Below are 17,747 nucleotides of genomic sequence, written 5' to 3'. Positions count from 1 at the left end.
GTCGAGCTGGAAGTAGCGCTGGAAGTGGTCGAGCTGGAGGTGGCTGAGCTGGAAGAAGTGGTCGAGCTGGAGGTGGCTAAGCTGGAAGAAGTGGTCGAGCTGGAAGTGGAAGTGGTCGAGCTGGAAGTCGCCGAGCTTGAGGTGGCCGAGCTGGTCGTGGTGGAGGTGCTGCTGCTGGTCGTGGTGGTGGTACTAGAGGTAGAGGTTGTCGCGACTGAACTGGTGCTTGAGGTACTAGAAGGAAAGTTGTAGTCGGTTGCACTAGGCGGGACGTTCTGGTAAAGCTCCAGTCGATTTCCAGCGCCACAGTACTCGGAGCCGTCGCCGGGGCAGATGAAAGAGCAGTCCTCCTGCTTGGCCTGGACGGAGCCGGTGTTGAGCGTATTGCCGCAATAGCACTCGCGTCCGTACTCTACGCCAAAGTATGTGTAGCCCTTGCAAAACGTGCCGCACGACTCGAGCGTCATCTTGTCGTCGGCGTATGTCTTGTCGGACAGGGCGCGCTTGTTGGTGGCCTCGGTCCAGCAGCCTTGCCGCTGCCATGTCTGGTTGACGACGGCCTTTCTGGCAGGGCCAGTGGGAGTAGGGGTGCTGCTCGAGGTTGTGGTCGTGGTCGTTGTTGTCGTCGTTGTCGTGCTAGTCGTGCTAGTCGTGCTAGTCGTGCTAGTCGTGACCGCGCTGCTGAGACTCGACGCAGTACTTGATGTTCCAAGCGTCGAAATGGAGGAGCTCGATACGTCGGCCGTCGAGGCGACGGACGCGCTGGATGAAGAGCTGCTAACGACTACGCCGAACTGATACACGTTGAGGCGAGACCCAGCACCGCAGTACTCGGTACTGTTGTCATTGCACAGCATTTTGCAATCGGAGATGGGAGCTGGAACAGAACCGGCAGCAAAAGCATTACCACACCAGCATTCGCCTCCATATTCAAGCCCAGCATATTTGTAACTGCCACTCTTGCAGGCGTCAACGCAGCTCTTGACAGTCTTCGTGGCGATTGCGGCACCGTTGGGAAGAGCACGCCCGTTTGTGGCCTCCGTGTAGCAGCCGATACTAGTGTAGCCGCTTACACCAGGGTTCACCACAGGGGCAGGGGGGGGTCCAGTCTCCTTGCCAGTGGAGTCAACAAAGAGAGAGATGTAGGAGGCGCCACCATCACCATTGCCACCGCAAATCTGGTTCAGATCACCGGAGCAGTCAAAGTTGCAGTTGCGGTCGTCCACCTGTTTAACAGGAATAGAGTTGCCGCCCCAGCACTCACGATGGTACTGTGTACCACAGTAGAGGTATTTTCCGGCGGCACAGGCAGCGATACACATGGCATTGGTACTGGCGTCATTGCCGTACAGCTGATTTGAAAGCTGACGGCCGGGGTTGTTCTCAAGGTAGCATCCCTTGTAGCGGTACTGGCCTAGGCCATTGGCAAGCAAAGGTGGCGCTTGCTCGGAGACAGCTGTGCAGTAGAACTGGATAAACTGCTTACCCAGGACGGGATCATTGGTGTTGAGAGTCCACGTAGCGGTTCCGTTCGTGGGGTTAACGTTCCACTGGGTCTTGGGGGCGCTGCAAGTGAGCGTAGCGGTACCGCTCTCTCCCGGAGCCAGAGAGGTTCCTTCGGCCAGATCTACTTGGTTAGCCGCCTTGATGAGACCGTCGACTCCGAAAGGAGGCTTGGAAACGGTAAGCGATAGCTTGACGCCACCAGAGGCAGCTCCGTTGGTAATGCGGAACTTGAGAGGGCGAGAGCGATTCTCGGTGACGTTGCCAAAGTCGAATGGCTTGCCCTCAACATATTGCACCCAGCCCTGTCCATCAACGGTCTGGAATTCGAGTACGGCCTTGGCGGCAGCACCAGCCGAAGCAGCGAGCGAAAGTGACTTGGTGCCGCCGTCTGAGACAAACTTCAGGAACCCAGCGTAGCTACCAATCTGAGACGAGTCAAAGACGACGGTAACGGGGGCAGAACTGTGGCCATCGAGGGTAGTGGGTATGTTCTTGACAGTAAACTGTCCAACGACCAGGTCGCCGCTGCCACTCCAAGTAGACGAGGGCCCGCTAGCGTTGTTGGCGGAGTACTGCACCTGCTGGATAGTGAGCTTGGAATTGCCCAAATTGCTGATCAGGAACTGCTGCTGAACGCCGTTGGGATCGTCACCAGCGACGACAGCATCAAAAGTCACAGTGTTGGGGGCCACATCGAGAAGAGGAGAGGTGCTCTGGCCAGTACCGGTGAGGCGGGCATGGCTGTTGAGACTGTAGCCGCCGACCGAGTTTGTAGTGTTGACAATAACGTCAGCGGACAAAAGGCCAACCCTGGTGGGAGAGAAGGTGGCAGAGACCGTGAAGGAGCTGCCCTTGGCAACATTGAATGGCACAGAGGGAGGAGCAGAAAGAGCAAAGTCGGTGTGATCGCTAAGGTCGATACCAGTGACGGACAGGGCAATGATAGCAGTGCAAGTCACCTGTTTACTGGTGCTGTTGGACTGCATATCGGCATTGCCAAAGTCAGTAGGGGAGGTACAGTTGAGAGGTGAATTGACAGGCGAGCCATAAGCGTAAACGTAGCCTTGGTTGGTTCCGATATAGGCGAGTCCATCTCCGAAAACGGGGCGGGTAAACTTGGTGACGCCGGGAATGCTGAAAGAGTTGATCAAAGTCATGGTGCCAGCTTGAGGGACGGCATTGTAGATGCGGAGGCCGAGGCCCTGGACATCAGTAACCCAGAAGAGACCGGTACCGGGCTGGCCATTGAGCGAAGTCGTAGTGCCGTGGCTGACACCGAGGATGTAAGCATTGGTCTCGGTTGTAGTGGCGACCTTGGGAAAGGACAAAACGCCATTGACGCAGGAGTACTTGAAGATGTTGGAGGGGTGCTGGATGACGTTGATGTAGATGTAGCCTCCCTCTAGAGGATAGACGCCAGCACCGGCATATACAGAGTTGTCGTTTTGGTAGACCTGAATGACGGCATCACCGTTATTAGCGCCGTTGCGATAGCCACCCAGGTTATCCATGTTAAGCCAGTATGTCTTGCCGCTCTTGCCGGTAATGACACCGACGCGCTTGATGTCACCACAGCCGAATTCTGGGGGCAGAAGCTCGAGGGGAGAACAGCCAAGATCCTTGTCAGCACCGTCAAGCTGCTGCTTCTCCGCAGGCATGAAGAAGTCTACAATCTTGAGGCTACCATCGGCCTGGAGAGTCATGTGAACAGCCGACTCTTCCTGAGACGTGGGAGGCTCAAAGCCTTTGACGGGAATGGTGGCTAGCTGGGAAGCGTACCCGTTGCCAGTAGCGAAGAAGATGGAGCCGGCATCGTCAGAGGCTAGACCACCACCCGACATCCAAACACCACCTCCCTTGGTTGTGATGGGGACATTGGCGCCCTCGGTAGCCCAGCTCTCGACAATCTTGCCCGTGATCTTGTGCCAACCAATGATCCAGCCGCTAAAGTTATACTGGACACAGTGGGAGGCGAAACCAGCATATATGTAGTCGCCAATGTGAAGCAGACCGGGTCGCTGGTGATGGATGCCACCGGTAAAGATGCGCTGCTGATTGTTGGTGGCGGCAATATTTTCGAGGTTGAGGGGAAAGTTGGGGCGCTCGCTCAAGTCGTTGACATCAATGGCGTGGACGTAGTAGCGGCCGTTAGGGCGACCCTGGGCCGTGTTGAGGACTGTCTGATCGAGATAGGTCTTGGCCGTGAGGTAGAGGGTCTCGGTGTCGGGGTCGATGACACCAGTGGCGGTGATGCCGATGTTGGGGTTGATGTCGACGCAGCCGTCTAAGTCGGCGGTGAGAAAGGGAATGTGAAGATTGCGCTTGGCGACAATTTCACCGGTTTTGGCGTTCATCTTGTACAGGTTGTTCTGGGTAGTTGCCCAGTAGACGTATTGCGTAGTGCTATTGTTGGGCGTGTAAACGAGCGGCTGAGAAAAGATTTGTTCGGCGGCACCGCCATAGTTGCCGGGCAAGAGAATTTTGAAAATTTGGCCGAATTGGTTACTTCCAACGACGGAGGGATCCATGTTGTGGTTGCTAGACATTCGCGATTAGAACAATGCGCCAATGGGTGTAGCAGCGCAGAACAGAAGGGTTGGCTAGCAAACGAATGTGAACGAGTGCGAGGGCAATTGACTTACGTCTGGTAACCAGCTCTGGAGTTATCACCACCCCAGGTAATGGTATCCGTGCTGGCGAGACCATTGGCGAGGCCGGCGAGGCCAGCGGCGCCGAGAAGCCATGCGCCGAGAAACTTCATGGTTGCGATGTTGTCTGCTACGGTCTAGGAGGCGCACCGGTATCGACGCACAAGACACGACACAACAGTACAGTCAATGGCAAGCAGGAAAAGCCAATCGACGAGAAGGAAAAACAAGACAGTCAAACGAGAGTATGAGGTGGGAAGCGAATCGAGGACAAGACCCGGGATTGCGGCACAGGGGCAAGCGTACTAATATGCCATCTGGTCGAGCGTTCGTGTCGGTGCTTGACAGGAGCCCCATCGAGGTGCACCAAGCGCAGAAGCCCATATTATTACCAGCAGTGCGCAGCCGTGAACGTAGAAAGGAGTGGAGAAGGTCGTACCGGGAGCTGGAGAAACGCCAAAAATCGCTGGTCCAAGCAGATGGTGCGTTTGACGGCTGGATAGCAGGGTTGATGGCCAGGTCTGTGGAGGGGCTGGCATGGCATGGCAGGCTGGGCAGCCCTGTCTGTATGGTGTAGCCGCTGGGGAGAGGCGTTTGGATAACTGACCAAAAGCCCAGGCCAGCTACCTGCCTAGACAAGTAGCAGCAGCCTGGGGCGGGGCGGTGCGTTGTCTCTCGGCGGGCATGCCGGGCAGCTGAGGGTGGAGGGTGGCATTGGGCTGGAGAACGAGTTGACGAGGTCTGTATTCGTTGGCGATAGCTGGTGGACGGCTGGGGGAAGTGCGTTTGCTGGGTGGTGATGGAGGTGATGGTGGTGATAGATAGTGGGCCAGGTCAGCTAAGCGAAGAAAAGAAGGCGGAAAAGGAAGCTGAGTGCTTCGGAGAAAATAAAATGTTGAAATAAAATAAAATAAAATAAAACCTCGGCAGGACAGAAACGGGCAGTGATGGACAGTGCAGCAGGGATCAGGCGTTGGCCCCGCCGTAGCGCATCGCCGGCGAATCAATGTCGTATCAAATGACGGCACAAAGCTATATCCATTTTCGGATGTCGTACTGAGTTTTTACTGCATTGTCTTCATTTTACCCATCTTCTCTGCCGGAGATTTTTCTACCTCGAAACAACAATCTCGCCGGCACAGTCCAACTTGGCTCCCAGCACTCGCTACGTTATTTCCACCAAAGCCACGCTAGCAGTGGACACACGCGCCTTTTAGCGGCCGACCAAGGCACCGTCAAGTGGAACGGGCGGGCTCCGAGGACTTGGTCAGCGACGGCGCTAGTTAGAAAAAAGAGTAATTTTCTTTATTTTTAGGCTGTCACTTGTTGTGCCTGAAAGGAGCTTCAGACGGTGAACCTGGTCGTGGTGGCGCCTGATAGTCTGCTGGCAAAGCAGTCTATTTTTTCAGCCGGTTGTCCAGGGCCAGTATCACCACCACGAACCAAATCCACCACCAGATGTCGGCCTCTATCCGTGGCATTCACCGCAATACAAAATCATGACCAAAATTAGAGGCCCTTGGCACGGGCGACGCCTTCTGCTCAGCCAGCCCGGGCGAGTAAAGGTTGGCGCCGTAGCCACCTCGAGTGGTGGACATTGTCTCGGCATTTAGTGGCTCTTAGTGGCTCTTCAGCGCTAGTGGCGCTGGCCTTGGGGGCTTATTGTCCCTCTATCGCCCAGTCTTTTGGCGCCCATTGTCCCCTGCTCGCTGTCGAGGCGGCTCTAGACCTTTTCACCAACACACGTTTTTTTATCGTCCTTTTCTCAGCTCGACGCCTCGTTTTTTGTTTTTCTCTGTGCAGACCTCGTCACCTAATTTCCTCTCCTTTCGTGCCTCTCATTTATCCTCCCAGCAGCAACCCGAGTCGCTGGTCGGATGCCCACCTCAGCTGGTGCCACCAGGATATACGGTCTCATCTCATATACCCAACTCGGCAGCGTGCATGTTCCAGTCCGTATTCTCTATCCGTATTCTCGTCTCCTCTCTTCTGCAACCCTCAAATTCGGGGGTGCAGATCGCCTGTGGCCACCTCAGATTCTCAGCTGACATGGACTGATGAGAACAAAGCAACCGCCGGAGATAAACGAGGAAAAATAAAACTCCTGCAAGCGCCAGGATAATAAAAACAGCAACCCGGCCAGACGGCAAAGTCTGGTTCCCACCTTGCTGCGCTAGTTTCATGCACTTTCACAGCCTCAACTCGGCCAATCTCGACAGCTCGCCAAGATGTGCTGTTGCATCGATACGAGAAGGTAAAAAACATGACCAAGGGCACTGAAAACTGCGCATCCTCCGGCACCCGATGCCGCTCCCATACATGGTATTAGTACCTATGTAACTAGCTGGCGCCTACACAGTCTCATGATTGAGACAGTCGTAGAATCATAGTTGAGAGACCGTCTTAATAACCAAGACAAATTATCCTCATCACCGCCACAAAGAAAGTCGACGAGGCATCCTCTGTAATTAGCATCTCATGCTTCCATCGTCCTCGCGCATTACGTACTTGTCATACACCGAAAAGCCACGACCACACCACTACCGGTAACACGTACACGTACACGAGCTGGTTCAAACCGCAACCACCAAGACCATTGTCCATCATGTGCGACCCAGAACAAAAGAAAAGAGTCCGATGACGTTCCGCCAACGCGAGAGCATGACCTTCTCGATCCCACCCGCCGGGTCTGTCCGCCTCACTAGTTAGCTGACCACACTATTGAATTGTCCGCTCTCATCGCTTCATCTCACAGCAAGCCACCTGCCTCCCTCCCTGCAACGCCACGACGCGGTAATAGTGCCGTGAACCTGGTGCGCCCCCTGCAATAGCTTAATCAGGTAGGTGCATACCTACATGTCAACAGCGATTCGGCCACCAAAACTCGCCACTGGAATCCCGAGTCTCGTCCTCGCCGATACTCCCCTGCTGGTGGCTGCAAGAAAGAAAGAAAAAACCCCAAAAAAAAGACACAAGCATCACAGCCGCTTCCGAAGCAACATGCATCTAGTCATGCCAATCCGGCCCAGTTCCGTGCGCGGCGCGGCGTAACCAGTCCTATCCCCTTTTGCGTCAGGCTATGCGGCCAAGTGCTACAGCGCACAGCACCATGTGCCGTCTTGTCCCCACGGCGCTATCCTGCAATTTCTCTCACCGAGACTTACCTACTATATCCCGATGTTGACTGCTGTATCTGTAATTAGGTAGCTAGGGTTTACGCGGTTTACGCCCGACTTGACTATTCTGTAAAACTGATTTGGCTCGACAATGCGAAATGAACTTGCCGATAGACATATATTTTCTCTCGTGTAAATCTGTAATCTGCTAGGAAAATTTGACAGGTATGAACGTCTGCCGGTGTACCACGAACACTTTGAGGTGTCCCGGTTGGCAATGAAAAAATTGCCAAGATTTGGTAGCACAGCGATTTGCAGCCATACTTGCGCTCGATGTACAACACGTGCTCTCGATTCTGGGTAATTCAACGTGTACGGGTGTACGGATAAATTGTACCAAATGAGGCCACAATCGCTCGGTGTGGAACATCTCATCACCACCATGAAAGGCAGCTGTAATAGCCTCACGCCACATCAGCCTCACCATCTAAGAACCCAACACAGGCTCTCGATAGTTGGTTTTCGCATGAATAATGGCTTATCAATAGTTTGAAAGTTACCTCTCAATTGCCGCAGTCACAGATACGGAAGACATGAATTCCGCTCATGGCGCCAGACTCGAGTGGACTTGCTACTCACACATGCCACTCTTCAGAGCGGACTCGTCGATGCATCAAATCAGCCTCGTTTCAATGCCGTATCTCGGATGTTCATACGTATCCCCCAAAAAATCAGTCTCTCCGTTTTGAAAACATCCAGTCGTTATCTCTCCCGTGAATCGCAAGGCATGTGCCTGTTGCACCACGCTCACCACTGCCTTCACAGAATCCCATCCACCATCTACCGCGTCGGACGCTCCAACAGCACCCCGTCGAGCAAAATGTCAACCTTTTCGTTATAAAAGCACGCCATGCCCGCCAGCGCGCCGCACTCGAGCGCCGGGTAGCGGTAGTACCAGACAATGTTCGGGTACTCGACGCCGCCAATGACGACGTCGTAGTAGTCGGCGTCGCCCTTGTACGGGCACTTTGTCACGAGCGCGCTGCGCCGGAGCACCGTCTGGTCCAGGCAGCCCATCGGCAGGTAGTACCGGGTCGGCAGCCGCGGCTCGTGCAGGTGCACCGCAAAGCCCGCCCGCGCCACCGTCGTGCCGTCGACGCGCACCTCGATGGTGCGGCTCGACGGCAGCGCCTCGATGCGCTTCGCGGGGTCCTTGGGGTGCACGTAGATGGGCACGTCCTCTTCCAGCCACTGGTCTACGCAAAACGTCGTCAGCGAACCATGGTCAGCAGAAAGTGCTCGCCAATGTACGCACCCATGGCTTTGAACTCTAGACGCACGAGGCCCGTCAGTGCGCCCAGGCTGCGGTCGTCAGCGAAGCGCACCACGCGATCCGTCGTCGCCGCCGGGATCCGGCGGCTCTCGTCAGCGGCGACGTGCAGCTCCGCCACGCTGGCCCGGTTGATGCCATCGCCCTTGACCGGCTGCTTGTTCTTGAGCGTGCAGTTTTGGATCTCCGAGGCGGGGAAGTACAGGAACGGGTAGTAGTCGTGCTCCCACACCAGGGAGCCCTTGGTTGAGTCGACAATGACGGTGCGGTTGTAGATGACTCGTACGCGCCGCGTCGCCGGGATGACCTTGCGAGGGCCGTTTTTCAGCAAAAGGCTCGCAAGCTCGGCTAAGCTGTTGTAGTCACATCAGTACTGTTAGCCTCATCTTGATCTATTTCTTTGATTTCTCGCGCATGGTTGCACATGCTCGGCCCGGGTTGGGCTGCGACTATGACGTAGGAGGACTCTATTTACTCTGTAGACTGAGACATGTTGGGACGGGTCTTTCGCAAGTCGGCTGGGGTACTGGTAAGCGCGTCTGTGATCCTGGCAAAGATGACGATGAAATAACAGGGATGGAAAATCAATGATGGAAATCACGAGAATTATTTAAAAACCGCGTGAGAAGCAGCGGTTGAGGCCGTCTGGCGGGATCTGCAACCCCGCATACAGCGGTTGCAGCTGGCCCGTGACGCAACTCTGCCTTAGCGCTCGTGCTTATTACATGACGGGCCATTGTCCTTGCTGCGCCATCAGGCCGAAACGTGTTCTGCGTGCCGTGCAATATCGAAAAACGACGATCATGAGCGGCATTGGAAACATTTTGCGACGGTCGGCCAACGGGACACGGCACTGCCCGGTAAGTAGCGGTCAAACATGACGTACATGGCTTCGTTGATATTGGGGGAGCACTGGTCCAGACGTTGCCCGAGCGCCCTGGCACGTGTAACTAGGATGAATGAGGACAATGGATGAACAATTGATTTAGTTATTGATGGAAAGACTTGGAATCTTCAAGGCCCATCCATAGTTACTTGACCGGGTGTTCTGGAACTGCATCAGAGGGCTCAGGTGATATGGGTCTAGGGTAGCGGGAGGAGGGTTTTGAAGGGCAGCAAGCAATACGAGAACTTTCTGCTGAATCTGGAATAGCGTTATAACAAAGACCTGGCCTGTATTCAGGTTGATTCCTCCGTCCAATTGCCCGGAATTCAGTAGTGAAAATAAGGAAAAAGAATACGCGCTTGGTGATGGTGCACCATTGACCACTTCTTCTGTGGAAGATATACCCTAGCAATTACGACTTTGTACCACTGCTGCTTCATCTTACTTTCAGGGTACGAAAGAGTCTTCAACAAATCAATCAACACGTGGAATGATATATAGAAACAAGCCGAGTAAGCCAATGCCAACAGTTGACCAAGTTGCAACATGTGCTTCAAGGTTGCGTGACCAAACAAGGTGCATGGACAGTTGTTAGTTTCAGCACGGGCCGCTGGGGTATGCACTAACATCTAATCAGATGCGCTAGCCAGATCTTGGCGCCAATTGCATCTGTTTCAGACTTTTCCATTGTGCTCTCGCAAGCTACAGTAAGAATGCCAACCTCATGGTGGTATTGCCTAGTTACTAATAATGACACATCTAGATCTGTGACAGGTGGAAAGCAGTCGGCGTGGATTGGTTGCCAACGGGTAGTCCAAGATGAGCAGTGGGCCTCTTATCAGCCAAAGCCCAATTATAACTGGTAGATAATACGGAGTAAAGAGAAAAGAGAACAAAAACCTCGCTGGGGCGCCGAAGGTAGGCGGCTCAACAAGATACAACCGGCTCGGCCTGGAAGAGGTACCTCGCAAGTACCGTTGCAGAGCACTCAACCCGCCAGTTTCCGCCCAACCATTGTCCCCTGTAAGATCTAGCACAACAGCTGATTGACACTAACAAATTGTCCAATTGGATAGGCTGTGCGCCATTAAAACCGCAGGGCCCGAGAATAATAATATGGGACGCGTTTCGTACGCAACCAGCGAAAGCGCTTGTGTTGACAACGAGGGGGCCCGCCCACGCCAAATCTAGATGAGGGGGGAGGGGGATGATGAGGAGTTCCTGTGTGTCCCAAAGGGATGGGGATGGGTATTACCGGACCAACTCCTAGCCTTGTAAAGTAAGCCAGATTAAAAGTACCGAACCGAAGCCGGCCCTACACTTGCAACGACCGATTGAGCAGGACCCTCGCCATCACCCATCCTGTTTACTCCTCAATCTCTCTGGCGAAAAGGCAAAACACACAATGACCACCCCCGCCATGGCCTACCGCACCGTCCGGGCGGTCGGCTTCCGACACGGCGGTGCGGCACTTTTACGCTGGAACAGCTCTGTCGTGGATGTGTCGCCGCTGAGATTCGATCCTCCCGCACCGCCCACGGAGCAGCTGCGGGACAGCAAGCTCGAGGACGAGGCCAAGAAGAAGATTTTCTACGACGCCGTCGCCGCCGACCGGGTGCGACACAACTGGACCCGACCCGAAATCGCTGCCATCTACTACCAGCCGCTGCTGGAGCTGGCGCACCAAGCTGTAAGCTGAAATGCCCTCGGCACACCCACGTCGCAAAAAAACCAAAAATTGAAGCACTTGCAACTAACCAAACATGAATTTTTCTTCACCGTGTCGCAGAACATTGTCCACCGCAAATTCCACAAACCGGGCGAGGTGCAGCTGTGCACGCTGATGAACATCAAGACGGGCGGGTGCACCGAGGACTGCTCGTACTGCGCGCAGTCGACGCGGTACCAAAAGGGCACCGGCCTCGAGGCGAAGCGCGTCGAGAGCGTCGAGTCGGTGCTGGCGGCGGCGCGGACGGCGGCGGCCAACGGCAGCACGCGGTTCTGCATGGGCGCGGCGTGGCGGGACATGCGCGGGCGCAAGAACAGCCTCAAGAACATCACCGACATGGTCAAGGGCGTCAAGGCCATGGGCATGGAGGTGTGCGTGACGCTGGGCATGATTGACGGGGAGCAGGCGCGGCAGCTCAAGGACGCCGGCCTCACGGCCTACAACCACAACGTCGACACGAGCCGCGAGTTCTACCCGTCCGTCATCTCGACGCGCTCCTACGACGAGCGCCTGCAGACGCTCGGCCACGTGCGCGACGCCGGCATCAACGTCTGCTCCGGCGGCATCCTCGGCCTCGGCGAGACGGCCGAGGACCGCATCGGCCTGCTCGAGACCGTCGCCACCCTGCCCGCCCACCCGGAGAGCTTCCCCGTCAACGCCCTCGTGCCCATCAAGGGCACCCCGCTCGGCGACCGCGAGCCCATTGCCTTTACCAGCATGCTGCGCACCATTGCCGCCGCCCGCATCGTCATGCCCGCCACCATTATCCGCATCGCCGCCGGCCGCAAGACCATGTCCGAGGAGAAGCAGGCCCTCTGCTTCATGGCCGGCGCAAACGCCATCTTTACCGGCGAGAAGATGCTCACCACCGAGTGCAACGGCTGGGACGAGGACAGCGCCATGTTTGGCCGCTGGGGGCTGGAGCCCATGAAGAGCTTCGACAAGGCGCCCGCCGAGGAGGGCGTCAAGGCTGACGTGGCCAAGCAGCTCGGTAGCTTCTAAGGAAACCAAAGAATAGCAAATAAAACATCCAGTATAGACAGTTTTTTTTTTCTCTCTTTATATAATGTGCTTTCATTACAGACGACTTATTTCACTTTTGACTATGCTTTTTTCCATGTCCTCTACGCCCGTCGCTTCGCTGCCCATCTTTTCACACGCCCATGTCTCAATCGTCTTGCAGAGCGCGTCCACCTCGTCGGTTGTGTTACCGGCGTGCAGGCACAGCCTGACGCGGTCCGTCCCCGCCGGCACCGTCGGCGCCACAATCGCGCGCAGCAGGAAACCGTGCTGCTGGCAGTACGCGGCCAGCTCGCGGGCCAGCGCGGTGAAGAGCGGGAGGATGGGCGACTCGGGCAGCGTCGGGTTAATCCGCAGGACGACCGGCGGGATGCGGTGCTGCCGACACAAGCGGCCCAGGCGGCCGTGCGCCTGGCGGGTGAGCGCCTGCAGGTTCGCGTGCTGGCCGTCAGCCAGGCCGGCCGCGAGGTACTCGTACGTCGTCTGGATGGCGGCCAGCGACGGGTAGCCGAGCGCGGTCGTGTATATCAGGCTTCGAGCGTAGTTGATGAGGTATGACCTGGTTGTCGGCGAGCAGAGGACAATGGCTAGGGACACAAAAAAGTGTTAGTTGTCATTGGGAACAGGGGGGGCCGTTGGGGGAGAATGCTGCAGGACGCACCGCCGGAGCAGCCCATGGCCTTGCCAAATGTGTGGACTCGTGCCCAGATTTCATCCTCCAGGCCGAGATGGCATACGAGACCACGGCCGCGCGGCCCAAGGATGCCCGTAGAGTGCGCCTCGTCGACTATAATATGACCATTTCCGCGTGGTAGCCGCTCGCGCACACAGGCGACAATGTCCCGCAGCGGCGCAACATCCCCGTCCATGCTGTACACGCCCTCGACCGCCACAAATACGTTGCGGCGACCGCTGCGGAACTCGTCGCCGTGCGGGCCGCGACACAAGCCGTCCAGCACCGCGCTCAAGCTCCCCGGCGTGCCGTCCGCATCCGCACCGCCATCGACCGTATTATGCGCAAAGGGCAGCCGGGTGTCGGCGCGGCCGAGGCGCATGCCGTCGTGCACGCTCGCGTGGATGAGGGCGTCGTACACGACGGCGTCGCCGGGCTGGGGCGCGCAGCCAAACAGGCCGGCGTTGGCGTCGAAGCCCGAGTTGAAGAGCAGGCCGGCGGGTGCGCGGTGGAAGGCGGCGATGCGGCGCTCGAGCTGCTCGGTGAGCGCGTTGTTGCCGTCGAGCAGGCGCGAGCCGCCGGAGCCGAGGGAAAAGGCGTCGCCGCTGCGCTCGAGCAGCGCGAGGTAGCGCTTCTTGAGCGCCGGGTGCGCGGCGAGCGACAGGTACGAGTTGGACGAGAAGTCGACGGCGCCGGGCGGCGCGAGCGTGAGCCGCCGCCGCCGGCCCTGGGCCTCGCGGTTGTCGAGCAGCCGGCGCAGCGTGTCGTCCATGCGGTCGCTGCCGGGCATCATGGGAGGGGGGGCAGATGGGGAGAGAGCTACGGAATGGGCGAAAACTACAAGAGGAGAGCTACGGAGAGAAGGTTGACGACGGACACATGGTTCGGGCGTTGGTCGCCGAGGATAATTGGAGTCAAATGGACATTGATTGCCATGGTGGCTTCCCCCGTTTTCGGGGCGTCAGGGACTTTGAAGGGCTGGGGCGGGCGCGCTCCTCAACACATGCTTCCCGAGTTGCCTTGATGGCAAAATGTCACAGCGTTATGGGGCAGCCGAGCTATAGCAGAGAGTGTAACTGCAGTAACTAATAATGGGTAGTTACTGACTACTGGCTGGGAGAGCTCTCGCAAGTCACTCACAAGTATCCGTATCCTAGATGGATCTCGGCTTAACACGACAAGGATCGGCACTTGGTCCTTGGTGAGGGAGTTTCTGGTATTATTACTCGTAGTACATAACTAATGAATAACTAGCTGCCTTGTGGTGGGAAGAATGCTCCGCTCAGAAAGAACCGCTTTGCTGTTGTTGACCCGCCCAACAAATGGGGGAGCAAGGTTTCAGTGGGTTGTACGGGCTGTGCGTGTTCTGTATTACATAGTTAATTTAGTTAGTGAGTTGAACCCGATTTCGCCGCCTCAAATCACACAAGGCTTAAGCCGAGACGCAGCTTGCTCACCGTTGAGACTGCGATTGCGTTGTTGTCAGAGTCACAGCTCTTGGTCAAACACGGCATCTATTGCTCCTCAGTCGGTGGCCAGGGTTTGTTTACCCAGGGACACGCGACACAATGGAGTCTCCTCTGGCCGCCTTGTTGTGGCGGTCGCTCCGTATTTACCAAGTCTTTGGCGCGAACACCGAGGTTGGCAAGACTGTCTTTACCACGTTGCTCTGCAAGAGCGCGAAGCGCCATTGGCAGCAAGAAAACGTCTCTTTTCTGAAGCCCGTCTCGACGGGACCGTTGAACGAGGCAGATGATCAGTGTGAGTTTTTTTTTTCTCTTATTTTTTGCGACATGAATCGCGTCGCTAACGAGTGCTACAGAAGCCGTGTCTCGTGCCAGTTTGCGGTCCCGACCAATTGATACTGACCTGCACAGCCATATAAAAAAATTCACTACTGGCATCCATCATCACACATTACTTCAATATGGCATCCCCGTGAGCCCTCATACCGCGGCTTTGGCGTCTGGCGAGGTATGCATGCGCCGTCCTATCCCGCCGCGCGGCCTGCACTGACAACCAAGACAGCCAATCCCCTCTGATGCCTCGGTGTTGGCCCGGTGCCGCGAGCATGCCTCGGAACGCGCCAGGGCCGGCAAAGGCTGGCTGTTCATGGAAACGGCCGGCGGCGTGCACTCGCCCGGCCCGTCGGGCACGACGCAGGCGGACATGTACACGCCGCTCCGCGCGCCCGTCGTTCTTATCGGCGATGCGAAGCTGGGCGGCATATCACAGACGATTGCCTCATTTGAAGCCCTGCGCATCCGCGGCTACGACGTGCAGTCAGTCATGCTCTTCCAAGACACAACGTACCAAAACTATCTCTACCTGGCCGATTATTTCCTGCAAAAGTACAGCATTCCCGTCATGAGCTTGCAGGCGCCGCCTGAGCGCCTGCAAAACGAAGCGCGCGATGTCGAGGCCATGAAGGAGTACTATGAGCAACGCACCGAGGAAAACGTCGTCAAAACTGTACTGGAACACCTCGATCAGAGCCATACCAAGAGACTCGCCAGGTTGGACAGCATGGCGACCAAGGCTCACGAGACCATCTGGTACCCATTTACCCAGCACGAGCATCTGCCCGCCAAGGACATCATGACGATTGACTCGGCCCACGGCGACTACTTCCAGACCTACAACGCGCAGTCTCCCGAGGACGGCGGCGCGCTGCGGGCCTCGTTCGACGGCTCCGCCTCCTGGTGGACGCAGGGCCTCGGACACGCCAACCCGCAGCTCACCATGGCGGCGGCCTACGCGGCCGGCCGCTACGGGCACGTCATGTTCGCGGGCGCCATCCACGAGCCGGCCATGGCGCTGGCCGAGACGCTGCTGCAGGGCACGGGCAACTCGCGGCTCACGCGCGTCTTCTACTCGGACAATGGAAGCACGGGCACCGAGGTCGCCGTCAAGATGGGCCTGCGCGCCGCGCGCGTCCGCTACGGCTGGGGCCCGCACGAGAAGCTCGGCGTGCTCGGCCTCCGCGGCGGCTACCACGGCGACACCATTGGCGCCATGGACTGCGCCGAGCCGTGCGTCTACAACGAGAACATTGAGTGGTACGAGGGCAAGGGCTACTGGTTCGACTACCCGACCATCCTCTGCAAGGACGGCACGTGGCAGGTCACCGCCCCCGCCGGCCTGGAGGAGGAGCTCGGACGGCCGCGCGAGTACGCGTCGCTGCGGCATATCTTTGACGTCCAGGGGCGCGAGCGCGAGAACCAGCACAGGCTGTACGAAGAGTTTATTGTCGGGAAACTAGAGGCCCTGAGGGCACAGGGGCGCAAGTTTGGCGCGCTCATCATGGAGCCGATTGTTCTCGGCGCCGGCGGCATGGCATTCGTGTAAGTGCCCTCCTTGCCCCAACCACCAGACACACAGAAGCCTAACCCATTCCGCAGCGATCCTCTCTTCCAGCGAACCCTGGTCCAAGTCATCCGACGCTCCCCCCATCTCTTCACCTCGGAGCCGGGCGTGCGCGCCCGCACCGAGGCCAGCAAGCAGTGGAGCGGGCTGCCGATCCTCTTCGACGAGGTGTTTACCGGGCTGTACCGGCTCGGGCGGTTCACGCCGTCGACGTTTCTCGGCGTGGAGCCCGACGTCGCGGTCAACGCCAAGCTGCTGACGGGCGGGCTCGTGCCGCTGAGCACGACCATGGCGTCCGAGGACGTGTTTGACGTGTTCCGCAGCGCGGACAAGGCCGACGCCCTGCTGCACGGGCACAGCTACACGGCGCACCCCATCGGCTGCCAGGTCGGCCTCGAGTCGCTCGCCATGATGCGCAAGATGGAGAAGCGCGGCGCGTGGGACTGGGCCAAGCGCCAGGGCTGGGTGGCTGCGCCGCCGACGCCGGCCAGCAGGAAGACGGCCGCGGAGGACGCCGAGGTGTGGTCCGTCTGGCCGCTGGACCTCGTCGAGACGCTGTCGCGCAGGGCGGCGCGCGTCGACGGCGTCTGGGCGCTCGGGAGCGTCTTGGCCGTGCATCTCCGCGACGAGGCCGGCGCGGGGTACAGCAGCACGGCCGCGCTGGCGGTGCGCGAGGCGCTCGCAAAGGGCGAGGCGGACGGCCCCAACGGTCCGTGGAACGTGCATGCGCGGGTCCTGGGCAATGTCATCTACCTCATGGCTAGCCAGACGACGACGCGCGAGGGGGTCGAGAAACTGTCCGACTTGCTTGTGAATAGTTTGCAGTAGATCGTTGCAGTTGCAGTTGGCCATGCATGAAAGTATTGCTCGACATGTGGACTGCATCACAGTCTAGAATTACCCAGCGATAATATTGCGTCGTATAGCATGCAGTCACACCACCAAAATACATTGTTATACGCAAACTGGCTGTGGATTCGGCTCGGCCGTGCCTTGGAATCGAAGTTTCCTACATGCTGCAGCGTACATCACCGTACAGGCGGTCTATAATGGCCATGCGTATACAATGCAAAGGACATATTCAGCTCCATCGTACTTTTATAGTTCCAGTCAATCATAAGAGTGGTCATTTTGCTACCAAGTGACGGCGGCTTTGCTCCGCTTCACGGGCCTCTTTCCGGCGTAGCCGGGCCCAGAGTCTCGGCTTCTGGATCGGCTCCTGCCTACCGTGATAATTTTTATTTCCAAATCTCCGGAGATGACCACTGAGTTTCCGCGGGGAACAACCCTATCGCGTGAGGCAATTATGCACGGGCGCACGTTCGGTTCCGGAGGTCCCTATAGACAAGTAGAAAGAAGGTGAGCGGAACAATAGTGGCTGTGAATAGAGCGGGGATTGAAACTGAGAATGATCGCTCCTATTCATGTCGTTTCCAGTGTGATGGCCAAAAACCCCCTCCCTGACGGTCAACT

At 57.3% G+C, this 17,747-nt stretch overlaps 5 protein-coding genes across 5 annotated transcripts; 2 read left to right on the top strand and 3 right to left on the bottom strand.

Moving 5' to 3' along the window:
* Nucleotides 1-192: 192 nt before the first annotated feature.
* Nucleotides 193-4,267, bottom strand: CCM_08609 (Pyrrolo-quinoline quinone; the record flags this gene model as incomplete). Its single annotated transcript, XM_006673746.1, has 3 exons — nt 193-234; nt 273-4,044; nt 4,149-4,267. 3 exons carry the CDS (start codon nt 4,265-4,267, stop codon nt 193-195), a joined length of 3,933 nt encoding a protein of 1,310 aa, XP_006673809.1.
* A 3,843-nt stretch (nt 4,268-8,110) lies between these two features.
* On the bottom strand, nt 8,111-9,092 carry CCM_08608 (uncharacterized protein; the record flags this gene model as incomplete). The annotated part of the gene is made up of 3 exons (XM_006673745.1): nt 8,111-8,526; nt 8,586-8,953; nt 9,076-9,092. 3 exons carry the CDS (start codon nt 9,090-9,092, stop codon nt 8,111-8,113), a joined length of 801 nt encoding a protein of 266 aa, XP_006673808.1.
* Nucleotides 9,093-10,891: 1,799 nt separating this feature from the next.
* Nucleotides 10,892-12,217, top strand: CCM_08607 (biotin synthase, putative; the record flags this gene model as incomplete). Its single annotated transcript, XM_006673744.1, has 2 exons — nt 10,892-11,176; nt 11,276-12,217. 2 exons carry the CDS (start codon nt 10,892-10,894, stop codon nt 12,215-12,217), a joined length of 1,227 nt encoding a protein of 408 aa, XP_006673807.1.
* A 75-nt stretch (nt 12,218-12,292) lies between these two features.
* Nucleotides 12,293-13,701, bottom strand: CCM_08606 (aminotransferase, putative; the record flags this gene model as incomplete). The annotated part of the gene is made up of 2 exons (XM_006673743.1): nt 12,293-12,822; nt 12,897-13,701. 2 exons carry the CDS (start codon nt 13,699-13,701, stop codon nt 12,293-12,295), a joined length of 1,335 nt encoding a protein of 444 aa, XP_006673806.1.
* Nucleotides 13,702-14,476: 775 nt separating this feature from the next.
* On the top strand, nt 14,477-17,102 carry CCM_08605 (onanonoxo-7-onima-8-eninoihtemlysoneda; the record flags this gene model as incomplete). The annotated part of the gene is made up of 3 exons (XM_006673742.1): nt 14,477-14,548; nt 14,937-16,252; nt 16,310-17,102. The coding sequence occupies 3 exons, from the start codon at nt 14,477-14,479 to the stop codon at nt 17,100-17,102; spliced, it is 2,181 nt and encodes a 726-aa protein (XP_006673805.1).
* Nucleotides 17,103-17,747: the final 645 nt, after the last annotated feature.

The sequence above is a fragment of the Cordyceps militaris genome (assembly GCF_000225605.1).
Source record: "Cordyceps militaris CM01 unplaced genomic scaffold CCM_S00007, whole genome shotgun sequence".
Classification (NCBI taxonomy): domain Eukaryota; kingdom Fungi; phylum Ascomycota; class Sordariomycetes; order Hypocreales; family Cordycipitaceae; genus Cordyceps; species Cordyceps militaris.
Note: the sequence above shows the minus strand (reverse complement) of the source record. Positions and strands in the feature narration are given on the sequence as shown.